Below are 19,567 nucleotides of genomic sequence, written 5' to 3'. Positions count from 1 at the left end.
GGTCTAATATGTGTTCAAATACCCATCATCTGTTTCCCTTAAATGTGTAATTGACATTCACAAATCGTAAGTGTTTGATAGAACATTGAAAATTGGAAGTTTTTTTGCCGACTTTATCCAAACCTGTTAAAATTTTGTACACTTCTATCAAATCTCTCGTCCAAGGAGAACAACCCTAGCTTCTTCAGCTTCCGTCCCTGGAATCATTCTGGTTAGTCTCCTTTGCATCGTTTTAAGACTTTGATGTACTGGGTACATCAAACCTCGCAACCTTCCTAAAATGTGGTGACCCAGAACTGGATGCAGTACTCTAGTTATGGCCTAACTAAAGCTTTATAAAAATTGAGCATTTCTTCCCTGCTTTTGTACTCAATGCCTCGATTTATGAAGCCAAGATTCCATGTACTTTGCTAACCATTTTCTCAATGTGTCCTTCCACCTTCACAAATCTGCAAATATGCCCCAGCTCTCCATGTGCCTGTCCGCTGTTAGAACTGTGCCATTAAGTCTCTACCTATCGCTTCTGTCAGAATGCATATCTTCACACTTCTCTATTAAATTTCATCTGCACTTGTCTGACATAATGCTAGCCTATCTATGTCCTGTTGCAGTCAATTTAGTTGCCATGAGATTGAGGTACTTTGGGAGGACAGATTGCAAGAAGACTGGGAGAGAATTGGTAGTTCAGAGGGAATAAGAGAGTCCTTCTCTTTTTCAATTATTGCCCTGACAACAAAATTAAAATGCAAGCCAATGGTTAAACTTTGCTTCACAATGCACTTGAAGGAAAATAAGGTGGTGGTCAGAGGCTCTGAAATTTGATAATGTTTTTGGATTGGGGACAAAGCCACCCACTGGTCAGATTCTGTAATTACAGCATGACATGTTTACATTGGTGATTACCATATATATTGAATTTGGAAAGAGAAAATTATAATGGGGAAGATGTGTGGCAAATTTATGACAACAGGAAGTATGTACGCAGATAGGAAGTAGGAGCTAGATTTTTGACATAGATTTTCTAAACATTTCCCCAAATGTTGTGTCAAATGTCGCCAGTTTTTCAGATGTTATTTCACACAAGGCCTATTTAATTCAATCTGTAATAGTTTGTATTAAACAGATCGTTACATGTCAAAACAGTTTAATTAAAGACAGAAGTTAAGCCTTACATAGTTGATGTCCACCCATACAGTGCAAAATAAAATATGTTTTACATTATTTTATGTATGTGTATAATTTTCTTTTTAACACATTACTGTGAATAGAAATCCTTAATTCAAGACACTTCCTTGCTGCTGTTTCTGTATTTTTATTCAATTTTATTTTAGACTGTTCTTTTGAAGCTTATGCACATTTCTTTAGAACCAGCAGCAAGCCCGTATCTGAACATACTTTTATATTTATCCAATGTAAATCATAAAGTTCACAGTCATGTGTTCCTGCTTGGGCCTCGCAGGAGTGTATCTCGCAGTCAGCAGTGAAAACAAAATTTGAGCAACACACTATCAGAGCTAAACAGATCATAGACACTGTGAAAAAAATCATGGACTCCATCAATGTGGTTGCAGCAGAAAAAAGGTAAGAAATTCTCAGTGGTTTGATTCACATACAAGGCAACAGTTGGGGAAGTTGAACCTTTGAATAAAGTATAAGCGTTGTCATTAGCTATGGCTTCAAGCAGAAGTGTCGAGGTGATAATTAAGATGTGAATTTATATTCTTAACACATTTTAAACTAACTATAGTTTTTGATTCTAGTCGAGTAACATTGAAGAGGATTCTGTTGTAACAATGAAACTCTCCTGTTTGTTTTCTAGTCAAAATGAGGACAATTTTCCAATCCCTCCACCAATCCCACAGAATCAGTACAGCCCATTGTGACTGCTCCAGCACTTCAAATGAGCAATCCCCCTACCTTCTCCCTATAACCCTACATATTCTTCCTTTTCAGATAATAATCCAATTCCCTCTTGAATGCCTTGATTGAACCTACCTCCACCACACTATCAGGCTGTGCATTCCAGATCTTAACTATTTGTTGCAAGAAAGGGTTTCTCCTCATGTCTCCATTGCTTCTTTTACCAATTACCTTAAATCAGTTATCGATCCTTCATTATCGATCCTTCCATCAGTGGGAACAGTTTTTCCATATCTACTCTGTCCAGACCCCAAATGATTTTGAATATCTCTATCAAATCTCCTTTTAACCATCTCTTCTCCAAGAAAAACAACTTCTCCAATCTGTCTACATAATTTAAGTTCCTCATTAAAGGAACTATTCTTATAAATCTTTTCTGCACTCTTTCTAATGTCTTCATATCTTTACTAAAGTGTGGTGCCCAGAACTGAACGCAGTTCTCCAGTTGAGGCCCAACCAGTGTTTTATACACATTTAACATAACCTCCTTGCTCTTACACTCTATGCCCTTATTAATAAAGTCTAGGATACTGTATGCTTATTAACCACACTTTATTGCTTCCATTTGCCTTCCTTATTACCTGCTGAAGTTCTACACTACTTCCTCACGGTTCACAATGCTTCCAAGTTTCATATCATCTGCAAATTTTGAAATTGTACCCAGTACATCAACGTCTGGGTCATTAATATATATAAGGAAGAGCAAGAGTGCCAATAGTGACAATGAGGAATTCCACTATATTCCGTCCTCCAGCCCAAAGAGCATCCATTAACTAATAGTCTCTGCTTCCTGTCACTCAGCCAATTGGGTATCCATGTTGCTACTGTCCTTTTTATTCCCTGAACTAGAACTTTGTTCACAAATCTGTTGTGCAGCACTATATCAAATGCTATTTGGAAGTCCACGTACACTATTTTATTTTATACTGTGTTCTTTTGAAGTTTATGCACAGCATTGCCCTCATCAATCTTCTGTTACCTCTTCAAAAAAACTCTGCCAAGTTATAGAGTCATAGAGGGTTTACAGCATGAAAACAGGCCATTTGGCCCAACTTGTCCATGCCGCTCAGTTTTTACCACTAAGCTACTCCCAATTGCCTGCATTTGGCCTTATCTCTCTGTACCCATCTTTTCCATATAACTGTAAATGCTTTTTAAAAGACTTGTATCTGCCTCTACTACTGCCTCCGGCAGCTCGTTCCAGACATTCACCACCCTCTGGACCCTTTTTTATCTCTCCCTTCTAAGTCTATGCCCTCTAGTTTTAGACTCCACTACCTTTGGGTAAATATGTTGACTATCTACCTTATCTATGCCCCTCATTATTTTATAGACCTCTATAAGATCACCCAAAAAGTTCCAGTCTATCCAGTCTCTCCTGATAACTCAAACCATCAAGTCCCAGTAGCATCATAGTAAATCTTTTCTACACTCTTTCTGGTTTAATAATATCTTTTCTATAATAGGGTGACCAGAACTGTACACAGTATTCCAAGTGTGGCCATTCGTCTTGTACAACTTTAGCAAGACGTCCCAACTCCTGTATTCAATGTTCTGACCAATGAAAGGAGCTGTGCTCCTAGATCTCTTTGTTCTATAACTGAGGTACAGTGAAAAATATTTTTCTGCGTACAGTCCAGGCAGGCCGTTCCATACGTGAAAAACATTGGACATACGATAAATACACAATGCAACTACATAGACCCGTTTGTTGAACAACCGTTGCTAGCTTCACCCATCCTTTGCCAATGGGGTCCTCAATTCTGACGGTGTCCCTTATCTGCAACGGCTGGAGTGGCCTTGCAGACCTATTGGAAATCTCTTTCTGCTTTTGTTTCTAAAGACCTAACTTATTCTTCAGCAGTCGATTAACTGCGGAAGCCACCATGGAGGGCAGGGTTGTCCGCAGCTGGCTCTTCATAAGCAGCTGTGCTGGTGATAGGCCATTTACCAGTGGGGCTGACAGGACTGGAGTAATGCAAGATATGTATCGTCTCGGCTATTCAGGGCCTACGTCAGCACTGCTTCACTATGTGTACACCCTTTTCTGCCATCCCATTCGATTGGGGATACAGCTTGAGTTAATGTGTCATATTGGCGAGCAAACTCAGTCCATTCATGATTACTGAAGCATGAACCATTGTCCAACCTGACAATAGATGGAATGCCATGCCGGGCAAAGATCGCTTTGACATGCTGAATTACACAGGAAGCAGTCGCGTTGACCAACTGCACCATCTCTGCATAGTTGGAGAAGTAGTTGATTACGACCAGGTAGTCACTCCCATTAAAATGGAACAAGTCCATACCCACTTTCTGCCGGGGACTGGCAACGACATCTTCCACATGCTGACCTTGCTCTGTTTGCAGCAAAATTTCTGACAGGTATCGCACTGATCAACCATACCTGCAATGTCCTGGATAATGCCTGGCCAATATATCGTCTCCCGGGCCATGCGCTTGCATTTCTCAATGCTCGGGTGCCCTTCGTAAAGCTTCTTCAGCATGAGCGACCTCTGCGAATATGGGATGACGATCATTGCTGCCGCACAAGAAGACCATTTACCTCACTGAGTTCAGAACAAACATTATAGTACGCAGAGCAGGTTGCGAAAAATTGGGAAGATTCTGGGCGGGAGTGTTCGCGATCTTAGCCAGATAGTGGAGGAGGAGGTGGACCCGGACCCTTTGGTGGCGATATTTGGCGTTTCAGAGAAGCCGGAGTTCATGGAGAAGCGGAAGGCCGATGTCGTGGCCTTCGCCTCTCTGATTTCACGGCGGTGAATTTTGCTGGAGTGGCAGTCGGCATCGCCACCGGGGGTAGCGGCTTGGTTGGGTGACCTGTACAACTTCCTGCGATTAGAGACGATAAAGTAAGAGTTAAGGGGCTCTTCAGGGGGGTTTGAGGAAAGGTGGGGGATGTTTATGACCGTGTTTGAGGGGCTGTTCGTCGCAGGGGAGGGGGCGGTGAAAAAGGGGAAAAAATTACAGACTGTATAGTTGATTGTTGGGAAGTATGTTTCCCTGGGTGTTTATTCGCCCTAACCTGTTTTGATGCATGTAATAAAATGCATTTTTTTTTAAAAAGTAGTACGCAGAGCAGGAGCCTTCGGCCAACCTTCTTTGAGACATCTGCTGACCTTTTGAAGCACCGGATCCGTGGCCGTTTCTGCCTGATCAGCCTTGATCTTTCGTCAGAAATCTGAAGTGACCCAGCAACCAGATGGACATGCAGCTGAACTTCGTCAGCCCCTGGTCAGACCTCATTGCTGGCCGCAGCTCTCGACAGCCAGAAACTTGCCCTGGTGTCATAGAATTTACAGTGTAGAAGGGGGCCACTTGGCCCATCGAGTCTGCATCGACCCTCAGAAAGAGCACCCCATTCCCGTAACCCAGGAACCGTTATGTTTCATGCATTGGTACCTCAGGACTAGACTATTCCAATATTGTCCTGGCTAGCTTGCCATCTTCCATGAAACACAATCTTGTGATCATCCAAAACTCTGCTGCCTGTATCTTATCTCAGCCATCACCTTTTGTGAACACTTCTGCATTGTCCTCTGGTAAAGGAAAGAATCAATTTCAAAAATTCTCAACCTTGTTTTCAAATTCCCTCACTGTCACTGCAGCCCTACAAGCTCTTGAGATCTCTTTGTTTCTCCAATTCCAGCACCCTGCTGATCTCTGATTCTAATAGCATCACCATTGGCAGATGCTTTAAGATGCTTTGGTTGTGAGCTTTGGAATACCCTCTTTAACTCTCAGCTTCTTCCCCTGCTTTAATTTGGTCTTTAAAACCTACCTCTTTGACCAAGCTTTTGGTCGTCTCTCCTGATATCTTTTTCTGTGTCTGTGTTAAATTTTGATTAACCTCTAATGAAGTGCTTTGGGATGTTTTGTAATATTAAAGATGTCATGGGTGATGGGTGCATGAATTATTTTGTATTTTTATTTCTGTGGACAATTCATATGCACTTTGAAATGAATTAACATAGTCGATATTGTACATTTTTCACAGACATCGCCACTCACTTCCATCCCATCCCAGAATTAGAATTGAAATATTCTCTACTTAAATTGTTGCTAATTTCAGACATAGTCCAAGCCTGATGCATAAACTTTGAGTGAAGAAAGAAATTCAATGTTGGTCAGGTCTGTGCGAGTTCAGTATCAACTTGCATCAAAGCAAGTTTTTGTTTTATTGTAGGTTAAGTAGTCGGCCAAACTGTATCTTGCACTGCTTTCCACAATATAGAGAAAGACTACTTAAAGGAGGTCACCTTCAGTTGTCAACATTGTGTGCATGATCTTATAATAAGAAATTATTGCATCTTTTTTAGTTGTTCATGGAGAATTCTAGATTAAGTATTTTTTTTCTCATTCGTTATATACAAACTGTATAATCTTCTATCATGGCCATAATCAAGTGGGGGCACTGTCCCTTTAATTTTACATAAATTTGTGTAGGGAAGGATCAAAATGTAAAATTAAAGGGACAGTGCCCTTCCTTGATTATGGCCATGATAAAGGGTTATTCAGTTTGTGTGTAAAAATTAGGAAAACCATACTTAATCTAGCTCCAACTGACTCCCACAGCTCTCTGGACTACAGCTCTTCGCATCCTACACCCTGTAAGGACTCCATCCCTTTCTCTCCGCTCCTTCGCCTCCATTGGATTTGTTCAGATGATGCCACTTTCCAAAATGGTGCTTCGAAAATGTGTTCCTTCTTCTTCAACCGTGATTTCCCACCTACAATTGTTGACAGGGCCCTCAACAGTGTGCGGTCCATCTCTGGCGCCCCTTGCCCTCCCTCACAGAACAAGGATAGAGTCCCCTCGTTCTCACATTTCACCCCACCAGCCTCCGTATGCAAAGCATAATCCTCCACCATTTTCGCCAACTCCAGTGTGATGCCATCACCAAACACATCTTCCCTTCATTCCCTCTGTCAGCATTCCGCAGAGACCATTCTCTCCGAGATAATCTAGTCCACTCCTCCACCATACCCAACACCTCTCCCATCACCCATGGCACCTTCCCATGCAATCGCAGAAGGTGTAACATCTGCCCCTTTACCTCTTCCATGCTTAACATCCCAGGCCCAGATCACTCCTTCCAAATTAAGCAGCGTTTCACTTGCACCTCATTCAATCTGGTCTATTGCATTTGCTGCTCCCAATGTGGTCTCCTCTATATCGGAGAGACCAAACGCAGACTGAATGTGCGCATTCAGGACCCTGACCTTCCCTTTGCCTGCCATTTTAGCACAAGACCCGGCTCCCATGCCCACATGTCTTTCCATGGCCTGCTGCAATATTCCAGTGAAGCTCAACACAAATTGGAGGAACAAAATCTCATCTTCCAGCTAGGCATGCTACAGCCTTCTGGTCTCAACATCGAATTCAACAATTTCAGATGCTTAGCTCTACTCCACCACGACCCATTTGTTTTCATGCCATTTCATTTTAACTCTCTTGCCATTTCTTTCTTGTCTTACTTTATATATATATATATGTATATATATATATATATATTTACCCCCCCCCCCCCGCCCCAACTTATCCGCCTTTACTTACCCTTTCTCCCCTTTGCTTCCCCCTTCCCCTCCCCTCACATCTACATCTGTCAAAGTTTACCCTCTGATGTTTGTTTCTCTGATGTTTTGTTCTCTCTGGGGACTGCCATTAGCACTCATTCCCTTGGTTTCTGTGGCTATTAGCACTCTTTTCCCGTGGTATCTGTGGCTATGACTCATCTTTCATTCTCTCTCCACAGTATAAATAATTCCCACTTTCTCTGCCTTTTAGCTTTGACAGAGGGTCATCTGGACTCGTAGAACAATACAGCACAGAACAGGCCCTTCGGCCCTCGAAACACTAGCTCTTTTCTCTCCCTACAGATGCTGCCACACCTGCTGAGATTTTGCAGCATTTTCTCTTTGGATACTTAATCTAGTATTCTCCAGTGTTGTCAGGTTTTAATAATATATGAGATAAACCATATAAATTATGTGTGTGTGCTCAAAATGTAAACAATGGATTAAAACCTACCATTTCTACTCTCAAGAGTCTTTTCCTTGGAGGAACGAGAGGACCACCTCGATCGATTGGAGTTTGTGCGAAGTCAACTAACCTTGCTAACTGAGGATTGCAAGAAAAACATTAAACTTGTAACAGAAGAAGTAGAAGCAAAGGTGAAGATTGTAGCCCATTCCAAGTAGAAGCTTGGCCATTACCAAGAGTAAACAAAATATAAGATTTGTGTATATAAAATTTAGAAAGATCATCAACTTGAAAAGTTAAATCTCCACAGATGCTACCAGATCTAAGTATTTCCAGCATTTAGATTTTTTATTAGAACATTTGTGTAACTTGTTTTATTTTTCATTTGCTGCACTGATAAGTTGAGCGAACAAATGGGGGAATCTTAATATTCCTTAAAAGAATTTTATCCTGTGTGGAATGCCTTTCTCCTGTGGGATTTCACATGATCTACTCTCATGTTTTTTTCTCATTGTCTATTGGTTAAGTTCATGCTGCCTTCAACTGATAAAACGTTTTGTTAATGCAGTGCCTGGTTCCGGCTTATGAGCTTTTATAGTTATTTTCAATGTTCTGTTCACTTCCTGATTTCAGAAAAGAACGCGGCTGTTCATGGTAGTTGTATTAGTCATATTCCTTATAACTGTGAGGGCCATGTAATCCATCATCTTCCCAAAGGAATCAGAGAAAGAAAATTAAATTTCCACTGGGAAGGATTGCAACCTAAGCATTGCTCCAGGTCCTTTGCTCCTGCTAACCAACACATTTGGCTCACAATGAAGTCCCAACATTTAAGGAGCATGATCTATTTGTCCACCAAAAATCTATTTATCCAGATAACACTTATTACAATGTAGTTAGTTTGTGTTGTTTTATGGTTTAAGGCTTTGCATTTACAACAAATATTGTATTGAAGACAGAACCATTGAGTGAAATATGTCTATACAAATGAGGGATTCATTCCTGACTCTGAGTTGACACCATGTAGACATGGTACTAATGTCTGGAGAACCTGCCTGTTCTGCTAAGTATCTCAAGGAGGAGTAGTGGAATGCCACAATGGGTGACTTCAGAGCATGTTTGTGAGTGAACCCCTTTATTGAGGGACAACCTAATTCATTTCTGGCAAATTAAAAGTCTTTGACCTTTTCAACACAAAAGATTACCAATATTTTGCTGCTGGAATTGCTCGTCATACATAACATTGGTTATTCTCTATCAAAAATGTTCTTCGGGGGCAGCACTGTGGCGCAATGGATAGAACAGCTGCCTCACGGCGCCGAGGTCCCAGATTCGATCCCGGCCCTGGGTCACTGTTGTGTGGAGTTTGCACATTCTCACCGTGTTTGCATGGGTTTCGCACCCACAACCAAAAGATGCGCAGGGTAGGTGGATTGGCCACACTAAATTGCCCCTTAATTGGAAAAAATGAATTGAGTACTCTAAATTTTTTTTTTAGAAATGTTCTTCAGAACTTCAAACTATTTTTGTCTGAATATTCATAACTTCAGGCAAAAACAACAACTGCAATTCCGGTAACAAAATGGAAGTGTAAATCAAAGGAAGGTGAAGTTATTCTCTAAGGGGAGATTTGGGTCACCGTGACAACTGTTTGCTGGAGCTTTTATTTGAGTCAGAATGTTTAGATTCAAGGCAGTGTCCCTCTAAGGGCTTGATCACATAAATGAGGGTCGACACTCATTGCATCCCTGAGGGATGCTTGGTTTGATCTCTTGGCTTTAGATGAGTCGGGAATCTGTCGGTTATGGTAGTTCAGGTGAATGTTAAAAATTCAATGACACTATGACCAGTTTCCCTGCCAAAATTCTTCTCTCAATCAGGAGCATCAAAAATAGGTTGATTGGTCAGTCATCTCATCACTGTTTGTGCGATTTTACAGATTACCAAGTTTGCTCACACAGTGGGCGAGATTTACCGACCAACCTGCCACATGTTTTTCAGCAGCTGAGACAGGATTTTCTGGATCCGCCGTTAGCAGCGGGATTTCCCCTTGAATGCACCCCTCATCTCTGGGAAACCCGTATGCCATCGGTGGGACCGGCATATCCCGCTGGCATGAACAACTGGTAACTTCGCCCAGTGAGTATATAGAATCCCCTGCAGTGCAGAAGGACGCTGTTCAGCCCATCAAGTCTGCACCGACCCTCTGAAAGAGCACTTTACCTTGGCCAACTCCCCCACCCAATCCCCGTAACCCCACTTAACATGTACATCTTTGGACACTATGGGGCAATTTAGCATGGCCAATCCACCTATTCTTCACACCTTTAGACTGTGGGAGGAAACCGGAACACCCACGGCAAACCATGCTCACGGGAGTAATGTGCAAACACTGCACAGTCCCCCAAGGCCAGGATCGAACCCAGGTTCCTAACGCTGTGAGGCAACAGTGCTATCTACTGTGTCACCGTGCATATAGTTAATAGGAACTCGTTGCAGCTGGATTACTTTGAGACATTGATTAGAACAAAGAACAATACAGCACAGGAACGGGCTCTTCGGCCCTCCCAAGCCTGTACCGGTCATAATACTAACCTTGGCCAAAACCCTCAGCAATTGCTTGCGCTCTATCCCTCTATACCCATCCTGTCCATGTATTTGTCAAGATACCTTTTGAACACCGTTAATGTATCTGCTTCCACAACGTCCCCTGGCAAAGCATTCCAGGCACTCACCACCCTCTGTGTAAAAAACCTGCCTCGCACATCTCCTCTAAACTTTGCTCCACGGACCTTAAACCTATGCCCCCTGGTGACTGACCCCTCCACCCTGGGATAGAGTGCCTGCTCATCCACTCTATCCATGCCCCTCATAATCTTGTAGACATCTATCATGTCACCCCTCAACCTTCATCGTTCTAAAGAAAATAGTCCGAGTCTATTCAGCCTCTCCGCATAGTTAACATCCTGGCAACATCCTGGTAAACCTCCTCTGCACCCTCTCCAAAGTCCTTCTGGTAGTGGCGACCAGAATTATACGCAACATTCCAAGTGCAGCCGTACCAAGGTTCTATACAGCTGCAGCATGACTTGCCAGTTTTTGTACTCGATGCCCCGTCCAATGAAGGCAAGCATTCCGTATGCTTTCTTGACTACCTTGTCCACTTATGTTGCTGCTTTCAAAGATCTGTAGACCTACACACCCAGATCTCTGACTTTCTATATTCCTCAGAGTTTTGCCATTTACGGTATAGTTCCCCTCTATATTTCCCCTCTATGTTAGATCTACCAAAAAGCATTACCGCACATTTGTCTGGATCCATGTCTCCAACCTATCTATGTCCTGCTGTATCCTCTGACAATCCTCAACACTATCTGCCACTCCACCAACCTTGGTGTCATCCGCAAACTTACTAATCAGACCGGCTGCATTTTCCTCCAAATCATTTATGTACACTACAAACAACAGAGGCCCCAGCACAGATCCCTGTGGGACATCATTAGTCACAACCTTCCATTCAGAAAAACACCCTTCAACTGCTACCCTTTGCCTTCTGTGACCGAGCCAGTTCAGTATCCATCTTACCAACTCATCTCTGACCCCACGTGGCTTCACCTTTTGTACCAGTCTGCCTTGAGGCATCTTGTCAAAGGCTTTACTGAAGTCCATTTAAACAACATCCACTGCCCTCCCCATATCAATCAACTTTGTCACCTCCTCAAAAAACTCAATCAAGTTAGTGAGGCATGACCTCACCTTCACAAAACCATGCTGTCTATCGCTAATGAGTCCATTTGTTTCCAAATGGGTATAAATCCTCCAATAATTTACCTACCACTGATGTGAGGCTCACCAGCCTATAGTTTCCAGGATTATCCCTGCTACCTTTTTTAACAGCGGTACCATATTAGCTATTTTCCAGTCCACTGGGATCTCATCTGTAGCCAATGAGGATACAAAGATGTCAGCCAGGCCCCAGTAATTTCTTTCCTTGCTTCCCTCGGGTGTTATGTAAATACAAGTCTTTTTAGCCATTTTGCTTTTTAGCATGGTTTATCCATCAATTTATTTTATTTTATTTTTTAAGACATGCTGGCACCCCAAGGCATCCATTTGATGGAATGTTCTGGGAAGAGCACTCCAAGTACAAAACACTTTACCATAATTATGGTTACCTTTCTTTAACTCACTGGTTAGTTGATTTTCTTTATTTACTTATCCACCCATAGACATATTGTATCCACCTTCATACACATGTTCCTGTGTTTCACTGTCTCCCCTGCGGCCCGAGGCTCCTTTTAATGGTAAGAAGTCTTACAACACCAGGTTAAAGTCCAACAGGTTTGTTTTGATGTCACTAGCTTTTGGAGCGCTGCTCCTTCCTCAGGTGAATGAAGAGGTATGTTCCAGAAACATATATATAGACAGATTCAAAGATGCCAGACAATGCTTGGAATACGAGCATTAGCAGGTGATTAAATCTTTACAGATCCAGAGAAGGGGTAACCCCAGGTTAAAGAGGTGTGAATTGTGTCAAGCCAGGACAGTTGGTAGGATTTCGCAGGCCAGATGGTGGGGGATGAATGTAATGCGACATGAATCCCAGGTCCCGGTTGAGGCTGCACTCATGTGTGCGGAACTTGGCTATAGGTTTCTGCTCGGCGATTCTGCGTTGTTGCGCGCCCTGAAGGCCGCCTTGGAGAACGCTTACCCGGAGATCAGAGGCTGAATGCCCTTGACTGCTGAAGTGTTCCCCAACGGGAAGGGAACATTCCTGCCTAGTGATTGTCGCGCGATGTCCGTTCATTCGTTGTCGCAGCGTCTGCATGGTCTCGCCAATGTACCACGCTTCGGGACATCCTTTCCTGCAGCGTATGAAGTAGACAACGTTGGCCGAGTCGCACGAGTATGTACCGCGTACCTGGTGGGTGGTGTTCTCACGTGTAATGGTGGTATCCATGTCGATGATCTGGCACGTCTTGCAGAGATTGCCATGGCAGGGTTGTGTGGTGTCGTGGTCACTGTTTTGAAGGCTGGGTAGATTGCTGCAAACAATGGTTTGTTTGAGGTTGCGCAGTTGTTTGAAGGCAAGTAGTGGGGGTGTGGGGATGACCTTGGCAAGATGTTCATCTTCACCGATGACGTGTTGAAGGCTGTGAAGAAGATGTCGTAGTTTCTCCGCTCCGGGAAAGTACTGGACGACGAAGGGTATTCTTTCGGTTGTGTCCCATGTTTGTCTTCTGAGGACGTCGGTGCAGTTTTTTGCTGTGGCGCGTTGGAACTGTCGATCGATGAGTCGAGCGCCATATCCCGTTCGTACGAGGGCATCTTTCAACGTCTGTAGATGTCTGTTACGCTCCTCCTCGTCTGAGCAGATCCTGTGTATACGGAGAGCTTGTCCGTAGGGGATGGCTTCTTTAATGTGTTTCGGATGGAAGCTAGGGAAGTGGAGCATCGTGAGGTTATCCGTGGGTTTGCGGTAAAACAAAGTGCTGATGTGACCGTCCTTGATGGAGACGAGTGTGTCCAAGAATGCAACTGATTTTGGAGAGTCGTCTTTGAATCTGTCGATATATATGTTTCTGGAACATACCTCTTCATTCACCTGAGGAAGGAGCAGCGCTCCAAAAGCTAGTGACATCAAAACAAACCTGTTGGACTTTAACCTGGTGTTGTAAGACTTCTTACTGTGCTCACCCCAGTCCAACGCCGGCATCTCCACATCCTTTTAATGGGACAGTTACATCAACCACTAAAGCAAAACTTATTGTCAATAACCCAAAATTTCAATATCCTAATTTGCCCATGGTGCATTGAGGTAACTTAATCTCTCTTTATTTACAGACATTGGAAAATATTTCAAAAGTCTGTCTGCTTAAATTAGTTCTGCAATGTATAGTAGGAATGAATTGGATAAATTATATGTACAGCATTCTACAGTTGTAATTTTATCTGTGTAAGATATTCTTTGCACTGTGAAGAAAGATTCTAATTTTAATTATTGCGAGGCATACTGTCAGATATTATGACTGAGATTTTATTGTGAATCTTTAATTTTTTTATCCCAAAATTGGAATTTCAGGTTTTTGCTGCAATGACTGATGAAATCTGCCGCCTTTCTGTTCTGGTTGATGAATTTCATGGAGAATTCCATTCTTCTCCTGCAGTCTTAAAGTTTTATAAAAATGTAAGGAAAAATCCATTTTATTTAACAAATTGATAAAAGAGAAAACCAATACAACAACACTTGTATAGCTTGTTGATACCTCTAACATTTTATATATTAAATCGCTATATAGGATCTGCATAAACACATTGAAGAAGGACTCGGGAGGAACTTGGCTGAACGTTGTTCCAGTGCAGTACATGCCTCATTACAGACAGCGCAGCTTCAAATGATAGGTTAGTCAAGACTTGATTGAATTAAACTATTGAATTCTAAAGTAGGAAGTGTGATGCCAGTTTTGAAACTGAGGCCTATCCAGCTGATTAGCAAATACCTCCCCTATTAAGGCGTGTGACTAACATTTTAGGGAAACAGGAGTCCAACTCCAACTAAAATTTAAGAATGAACAAAAAAGACTGTCGTGGGGCACGGGATAATTGCATGTAAGCAATGAGACTTGTTTTTCAGGATCCAAATAGGAAATGTGGGCATGCCATCAGGCCTCAGGTGGTAATTCTACACATTCTGGAGTTGGGAAATCCAGATTTAACGAAATCTGGAGCAGGTGAATCAAAAAAATCCTCTGACCTATTCCTTACATGTACAGTCATTAAGATCTATTGAGCAAATCAAATGTTGTAATGGTATTTTGTCATTAAAGATCACTACTTAAGTGATAGACAATGGCTCAAATTTTGCAATACGCAGAGTGATTCTCGCTTTTCATTACTCCTACACTTATCCATGGAATTTCTCTGGGCTTTTACACTGTGCTTTGTGGTTAACAGTCAAAGCAGTACAGCACCTTGGGGATCCGGAACCTGTGTGAACAATAAAAATGTCGATGTGCCTCCCAAAGCAATCAAGTTGAAAGATTCTTGGTGGGGCACATAGAGCCTAAAACCAGGGAGTGTTTCTGAGAATATTTAATTCAATATTAAAATATGTGCAGAAAGGGCGAGCTTTAATCGGGCCAAGGCAGTGCTTCACAAAAAGAAGATAAAATTCGGAATGCTGCAACCGGCAAGACTGTGGGTCACATATCAAGGGAGGCACCACTACTTTGAGACGGCGGATGAGGCGTGGACTTTTATCGTGGAAGAAAAATTGGAATGAGCGGGTTATTAAAAAAAGAATGTTTGAAACAAAGTGGCGGGGCGAGTATGGGGGGGCGAAGAGGGGGGTAAAAAGGGGGGAAAGAGGAGTTTTATATTATTAATCCTGCGTTGTGGTAACTTTTCTTTCTTCCACAGGAGGTGGTGGGGGGAGGAAAGGAGGTGGAGGAGATGGGGCGTTGGCCATTGGGGGCGGGGCCAAGGGGGAAGCGCGGGCTCGGTTCCCGCGCTATGATAATCATGGCGGGAATAGGGAAGCAGGAAGGAGGGGGCATCGCACGGTGCGAGCCGAGGTCACAGGGGGAAGCCGAGGTCGGCCAGAGTTTGCTGACTTCTGGGAGCAACATGGGGGGTGTAACTACGCTAGTGGGGGATCTAACGGGGGGGGGGGGGGGTGGGGGGGGGGAATTATTGGGCTGCTGCTACTGGGGAGAGGGGGGAGCTGGCATGGGGTAGGATGGGCGGGGGGGCACCGCCTGGGGGGGACACAGCTGTGTGGGAACCGGGTGAGGAGCTGGAAAAAGGGGATGGCTAATCGACAAGGGGGGGGGGGTAAAAAGCCCCCCAACCCGTCTGATCACGTGGAACGTGAGAGGGCTGAACGGGCCGATAAAGAGGGCAGGGGTACTCGCACACCTTAAGAAACTTAAGGCAGATGTGGTTATGTTACAGGAAACGCACTTGAAACTGATAGACCAGGTGAGACTACGCAAAGGTTGGGTGGGGCAGGTGTTCCATTCGGGGCTAGATGCGAAAAACAGGGGGGTGGCTATATTAGTGGGGAAGCGGGTAATGTTTGAGGCAAAGACTATAGTGGCGGATAGCGGGGGCAGATACGTGATGGTGAGTGGCAAACTACAGGGGGAGACGGTGGTTTTGGTAAACGTATATGCCCCGAACTGGGATGATGCCAATTTTATGAGGCGTATGCGAGGACGCATCCCGGACCTAGAGGTGGGAAAGTTGGTAATGGGGGGAGATTTCAATACGGTGTTGGAACCAGGGCTGGACAGGTCGAGGTCCAGGACTGGAAGGAGGCCGGCAGCAGCCAAGGTGCTTAAAGATTTTATGGAGCAGATGGGAGGAGTAGACCCGTGGAGATTCAGCAGACCTAGGAGTAAGGAGTTTTCGTTTTTCTCCTATGTCCACAAAGTCTATTCGCGAATAGACTTTTTTGTTTTGGGAAGGGCGTTGATCCCGAAGGTGAGGGGAACGGAGTATACGGCTATAGCCATTTCGGATCACGCTCCACATTGGGTGGACTTGGAAATAGGGGAGGAAACAGAAGGGTGCCCACCCTGGAGAATGGACATGGGACTAATGGCAGATGAGGGTGTGTGTCTAAGGGTGAGGGGGTGCATTGAAAAGTACTTGGAACTCAATGATAATGGGGAGGTCCAGGTGGGAGTGGTCTGGGAGGCGCTGAAGGCAGTGGTTAGAGGGGAGCTGATATCAATAAGGGCATATAAAGGAAAGCAGGAGAGTAGGGAATGGGAGCGGTTGCTGCAAGAACTTCTGAGGGTGGACAGGCAATATGCGGAGGCACCGGAGGAGGGACTGTACAGGGAAAGGCAAAGGCTACACGTAGAATTTGACTTGCTGACAACGGGTACTGCAGAGGCACAGTGGAGGAAGGCACAGTGTGTACAGTACGAATATGGGGAGAAGGCGAGCAGGTTGCTGGCCCACCAATTGAGGAAAAGGGGAGCAGCGAGGGAAATAGGGGGAGTGAGGGATGAGGAAGGAGAGATGGAGCGGGGAGTGGAGAGAGTGAATGGAGTGTTCAAGGCATTTTATAAAAAATTATACGAAGCTCAACCCCCGGATGGGAGGGAGAGAATGATGGGCTTTCTGGACCGGCTGGAATTTCCCAAGGTGGAGGAGCAGGAAGGGGTGGGACTGGGAACACAGATTGAAATAGAGGAAGTAGTGAAAGGAATTAGGAGCACGCAGGCGTGGAAGGCTCCGGGACCGGATGGATTCTCAGTTGAATTTTACAGGAAATATGTGGACTTGCTTGCCCCGCTATTGATGAGGACCTTTAATGAGGCGAAGGAAAGGGGACAGCTGCCCTCGACTATGTCAGAGGCAACGATATCGCTTCTCCTAAAGAAGGAAAAAGACCCGCTGCAATGCGGGTCCTATAGACCTATTTCCCTCCTAAATGTAGACGCTAAGATTCTGGCCAAGGTAATGGCAATGAGGATAGAGGACTGTGTCCCGAGGGTGGTCCATGAGGACCAAACTGGGTTTGTGAAGGGGAGACAGCTGAATACGAATATACGGAGGCTGCTAGGGGTAATGATGATGCCCCCACCAGAGGGGGAAGCGGAGATAGTGGTGGCGATGGATGCCGAGAAAGCATTTGATAGAGTGGAGTGGGATTATCTGTGGGAGGTGCTGAGGAGATTTGGTTTTGGAGATGAGTATGTTGGATGGGTGCAGCTGTTGTATAGGGCCCCAGTGGCGAGTGTGGTCACGAATGGACGGGGATCTGCATACCTTCGGCTCCATAGAGGGACAAGGCAGGGATGCCCTCTGTCCCCATTATTGTTTGCACTGGCGATTGAGCCCCTGGCAATAGCATTGAGGGGTTCCAAGAAGTGGAGGGGAGTACTTAGAGGAGGAGAAGAACACCGGGTATCTCTATATGCGGATGATTTGTTGTTATATGTAGCGGACCCGGCGGAGGGGATGCCAGAGATAATGCGGACACTTCGGGAGTTTGGAGAATTCTCAGGATATAAACTGAACATGGGAAAAAGTGAGTTGTTTGTGGTGCATCCAAGGGAGCAGAGCAGAGAAATAGAGGACTTTCCGCTGAGGAAGGTAACAAGGGACTTTCGTTACTTGGGGATCCAGATAGCCAAGAATTGGGGTACATTGCATAGGTTAAATTTAACGCGATTGGTGGAACAAATGGAGGAGGACTTCAAGAGATGGGACATGGTATCCCTGTCACTGGCAGGGAGGGTGCAGGCGGTTAAAATGGTAGTCCTCCCGAGATTCCTCTTTGTGTTTCAGTGCCTCCCGGTGGTGATCACGAAGGCTTTCTTCAAAAGGATCGAAAAGAGTATCATGAGCTTTGTGTGGGCCGGGAAGACCCCGAGAGTGAGGAAGGGATTCTTACAGCGTAGTAGGGATAGGGGGGGGCTGGCACTGCCGAGCCTAAGTGAGTACTACTGGGCCGCCAATATCTCAATGGTGAGTAAGTGGATGGGAGAAGAGGAGGGAGCGGCGTGGAAGAGATTGGAGAGGGCGTCCTGTAGGGGGACTAGCCTACAAGCTATGGTAACGGCCCCATTGCCGTTCTCACCGAAGAAATACACCACAAGCCCGGTGGTGGTGGCGACTTTGAAAATTTGGGGACAGTGGAGACGGCATAGGGGAAAGACGGGAGCCTTGGTGGGGTCCCCGATAAGAAATAACCATAGGTTTGCCCCGGGGAGAATGGATGGGGGATTTGGAATATGGCAAAGAGCAGGAGTAACGCAACTGAAAGATCTGTTTGTGGATGGGAAGTTCGCAAGTCTGGGAGCACTGACCGAGAAATATGGGTTGCCCCAAGGGAATGCATTCCGGTATATGCAACTGAGGGCTTTTGCGAGGCAACAGGTGAGGGAATTCCCGCAGCTCCCGACGCATGAGGTGCAGGACAGAGTGATCTCAAAGACATGGGTGGGGACGGTAAGGTGTCAGATATATATAGGGAAATGAGGGACGAGGGGGAGATTACGGTCGATGAGCTGAAAGGGAAATGGGAAGAAGAGCTGGGGGAGGAGATTGAGGAGGGGCTGTGGGCGGATGCCCTAAGTAGGGTAAACTCATCGTCCTCGTGTGCCAGGCTAAGCCTGATTCAATTTAAGGTGTTACACAGGGCACATATGACTGGAGCACGGCTCAGTAAATTTTTTAGGGTAGAGGATAGGTGTGCGAGATGCTCGAGAAGCCCAGCGAATCACACCCACATGTTCTAGTCATGTCCGGCACTACAGGGGTTCTGGATGGGGGTGACAAAGGTGCTTTCGAAAGTAGTGGGGGTCCAGGTCGAACCAAGCTGGGGGTTGGCTATATTTGGGGTTGCACAAGAGCCGGGTGTACAGGAGGCGAGAGAGGCCGATGTTTTGGCCTTTGCGTCCCTAGTAGCCCGGCGCAGGATACTGTTGATGTGGAAGGATGCCAAGCCCCCGGGGGTGGAGACCTGGATAAATGACATGGCAGGGTTTATAAAGCTGGAACGGATTAAGTTCGTCCTAAGGGGATCGGCTCAAGGGTTCACCAGGCGGTGGCAACCGTTCATCGAATACCTTACAGAAAGATAGAGGGAATGGAAAAGAAGAAGGTAGCAGCAGCAGCCCGGGG

The 19,567-nt window shown here is 44.9% G+C and overlaps 1 protein-coding gene across 1 annotated transcript in view; it reads left to right on the top strand.

Moving 5' to 3' along the window:
- LOC140389813 (mitofusin-1-like) overlaps positions 1-19,567 on the top strand; it is a 115,559-nt gene that overhangs the window by 38,830 nt on the left and 57,162 nt on the right. The window contains exons 10-13 of the mRNA XM_072474353.1: positions 1,460-1,581; positions 7,989-8,115; positions 14,007-14,111; positions 14,224-14,326. Coding sequence (XP_072330454.1) covers positions 1,460-1,581; positions 7,989-8,115; positions 14,007-14,111; positions 14,224-14,326 — 457 coding nt within the window. The remainder of the gene's footprint in view (positions 1-1,459; positions 1,582-7,988; positions 8,116-14,006; positions 14,112-14,223; positions 14,327-19,567) is intronic.

Source organism: Scyliorhinus torazame, chromosome 14 (assembly GCF_047496885.1).
Source record: "Scyliorhinus torazame isolate Kashiwa2021f chromosome 14, sScyTor2.1, whole genome shotgun sequence".
Taxonomy (NCBI): domain Eukaryota; kingdom Metazoa; phylum Chordata; class Chondrichthyes; order Carcharhiniformes; family Scyliorhinidae; genus Scyliorhinus; species Scyliorhinus torazame.
The sequence above is the reverse complement of the archived record's forward strand: the minus strand, read 5'-3'. Positions and strand labels throughout refer to the sequence as shown.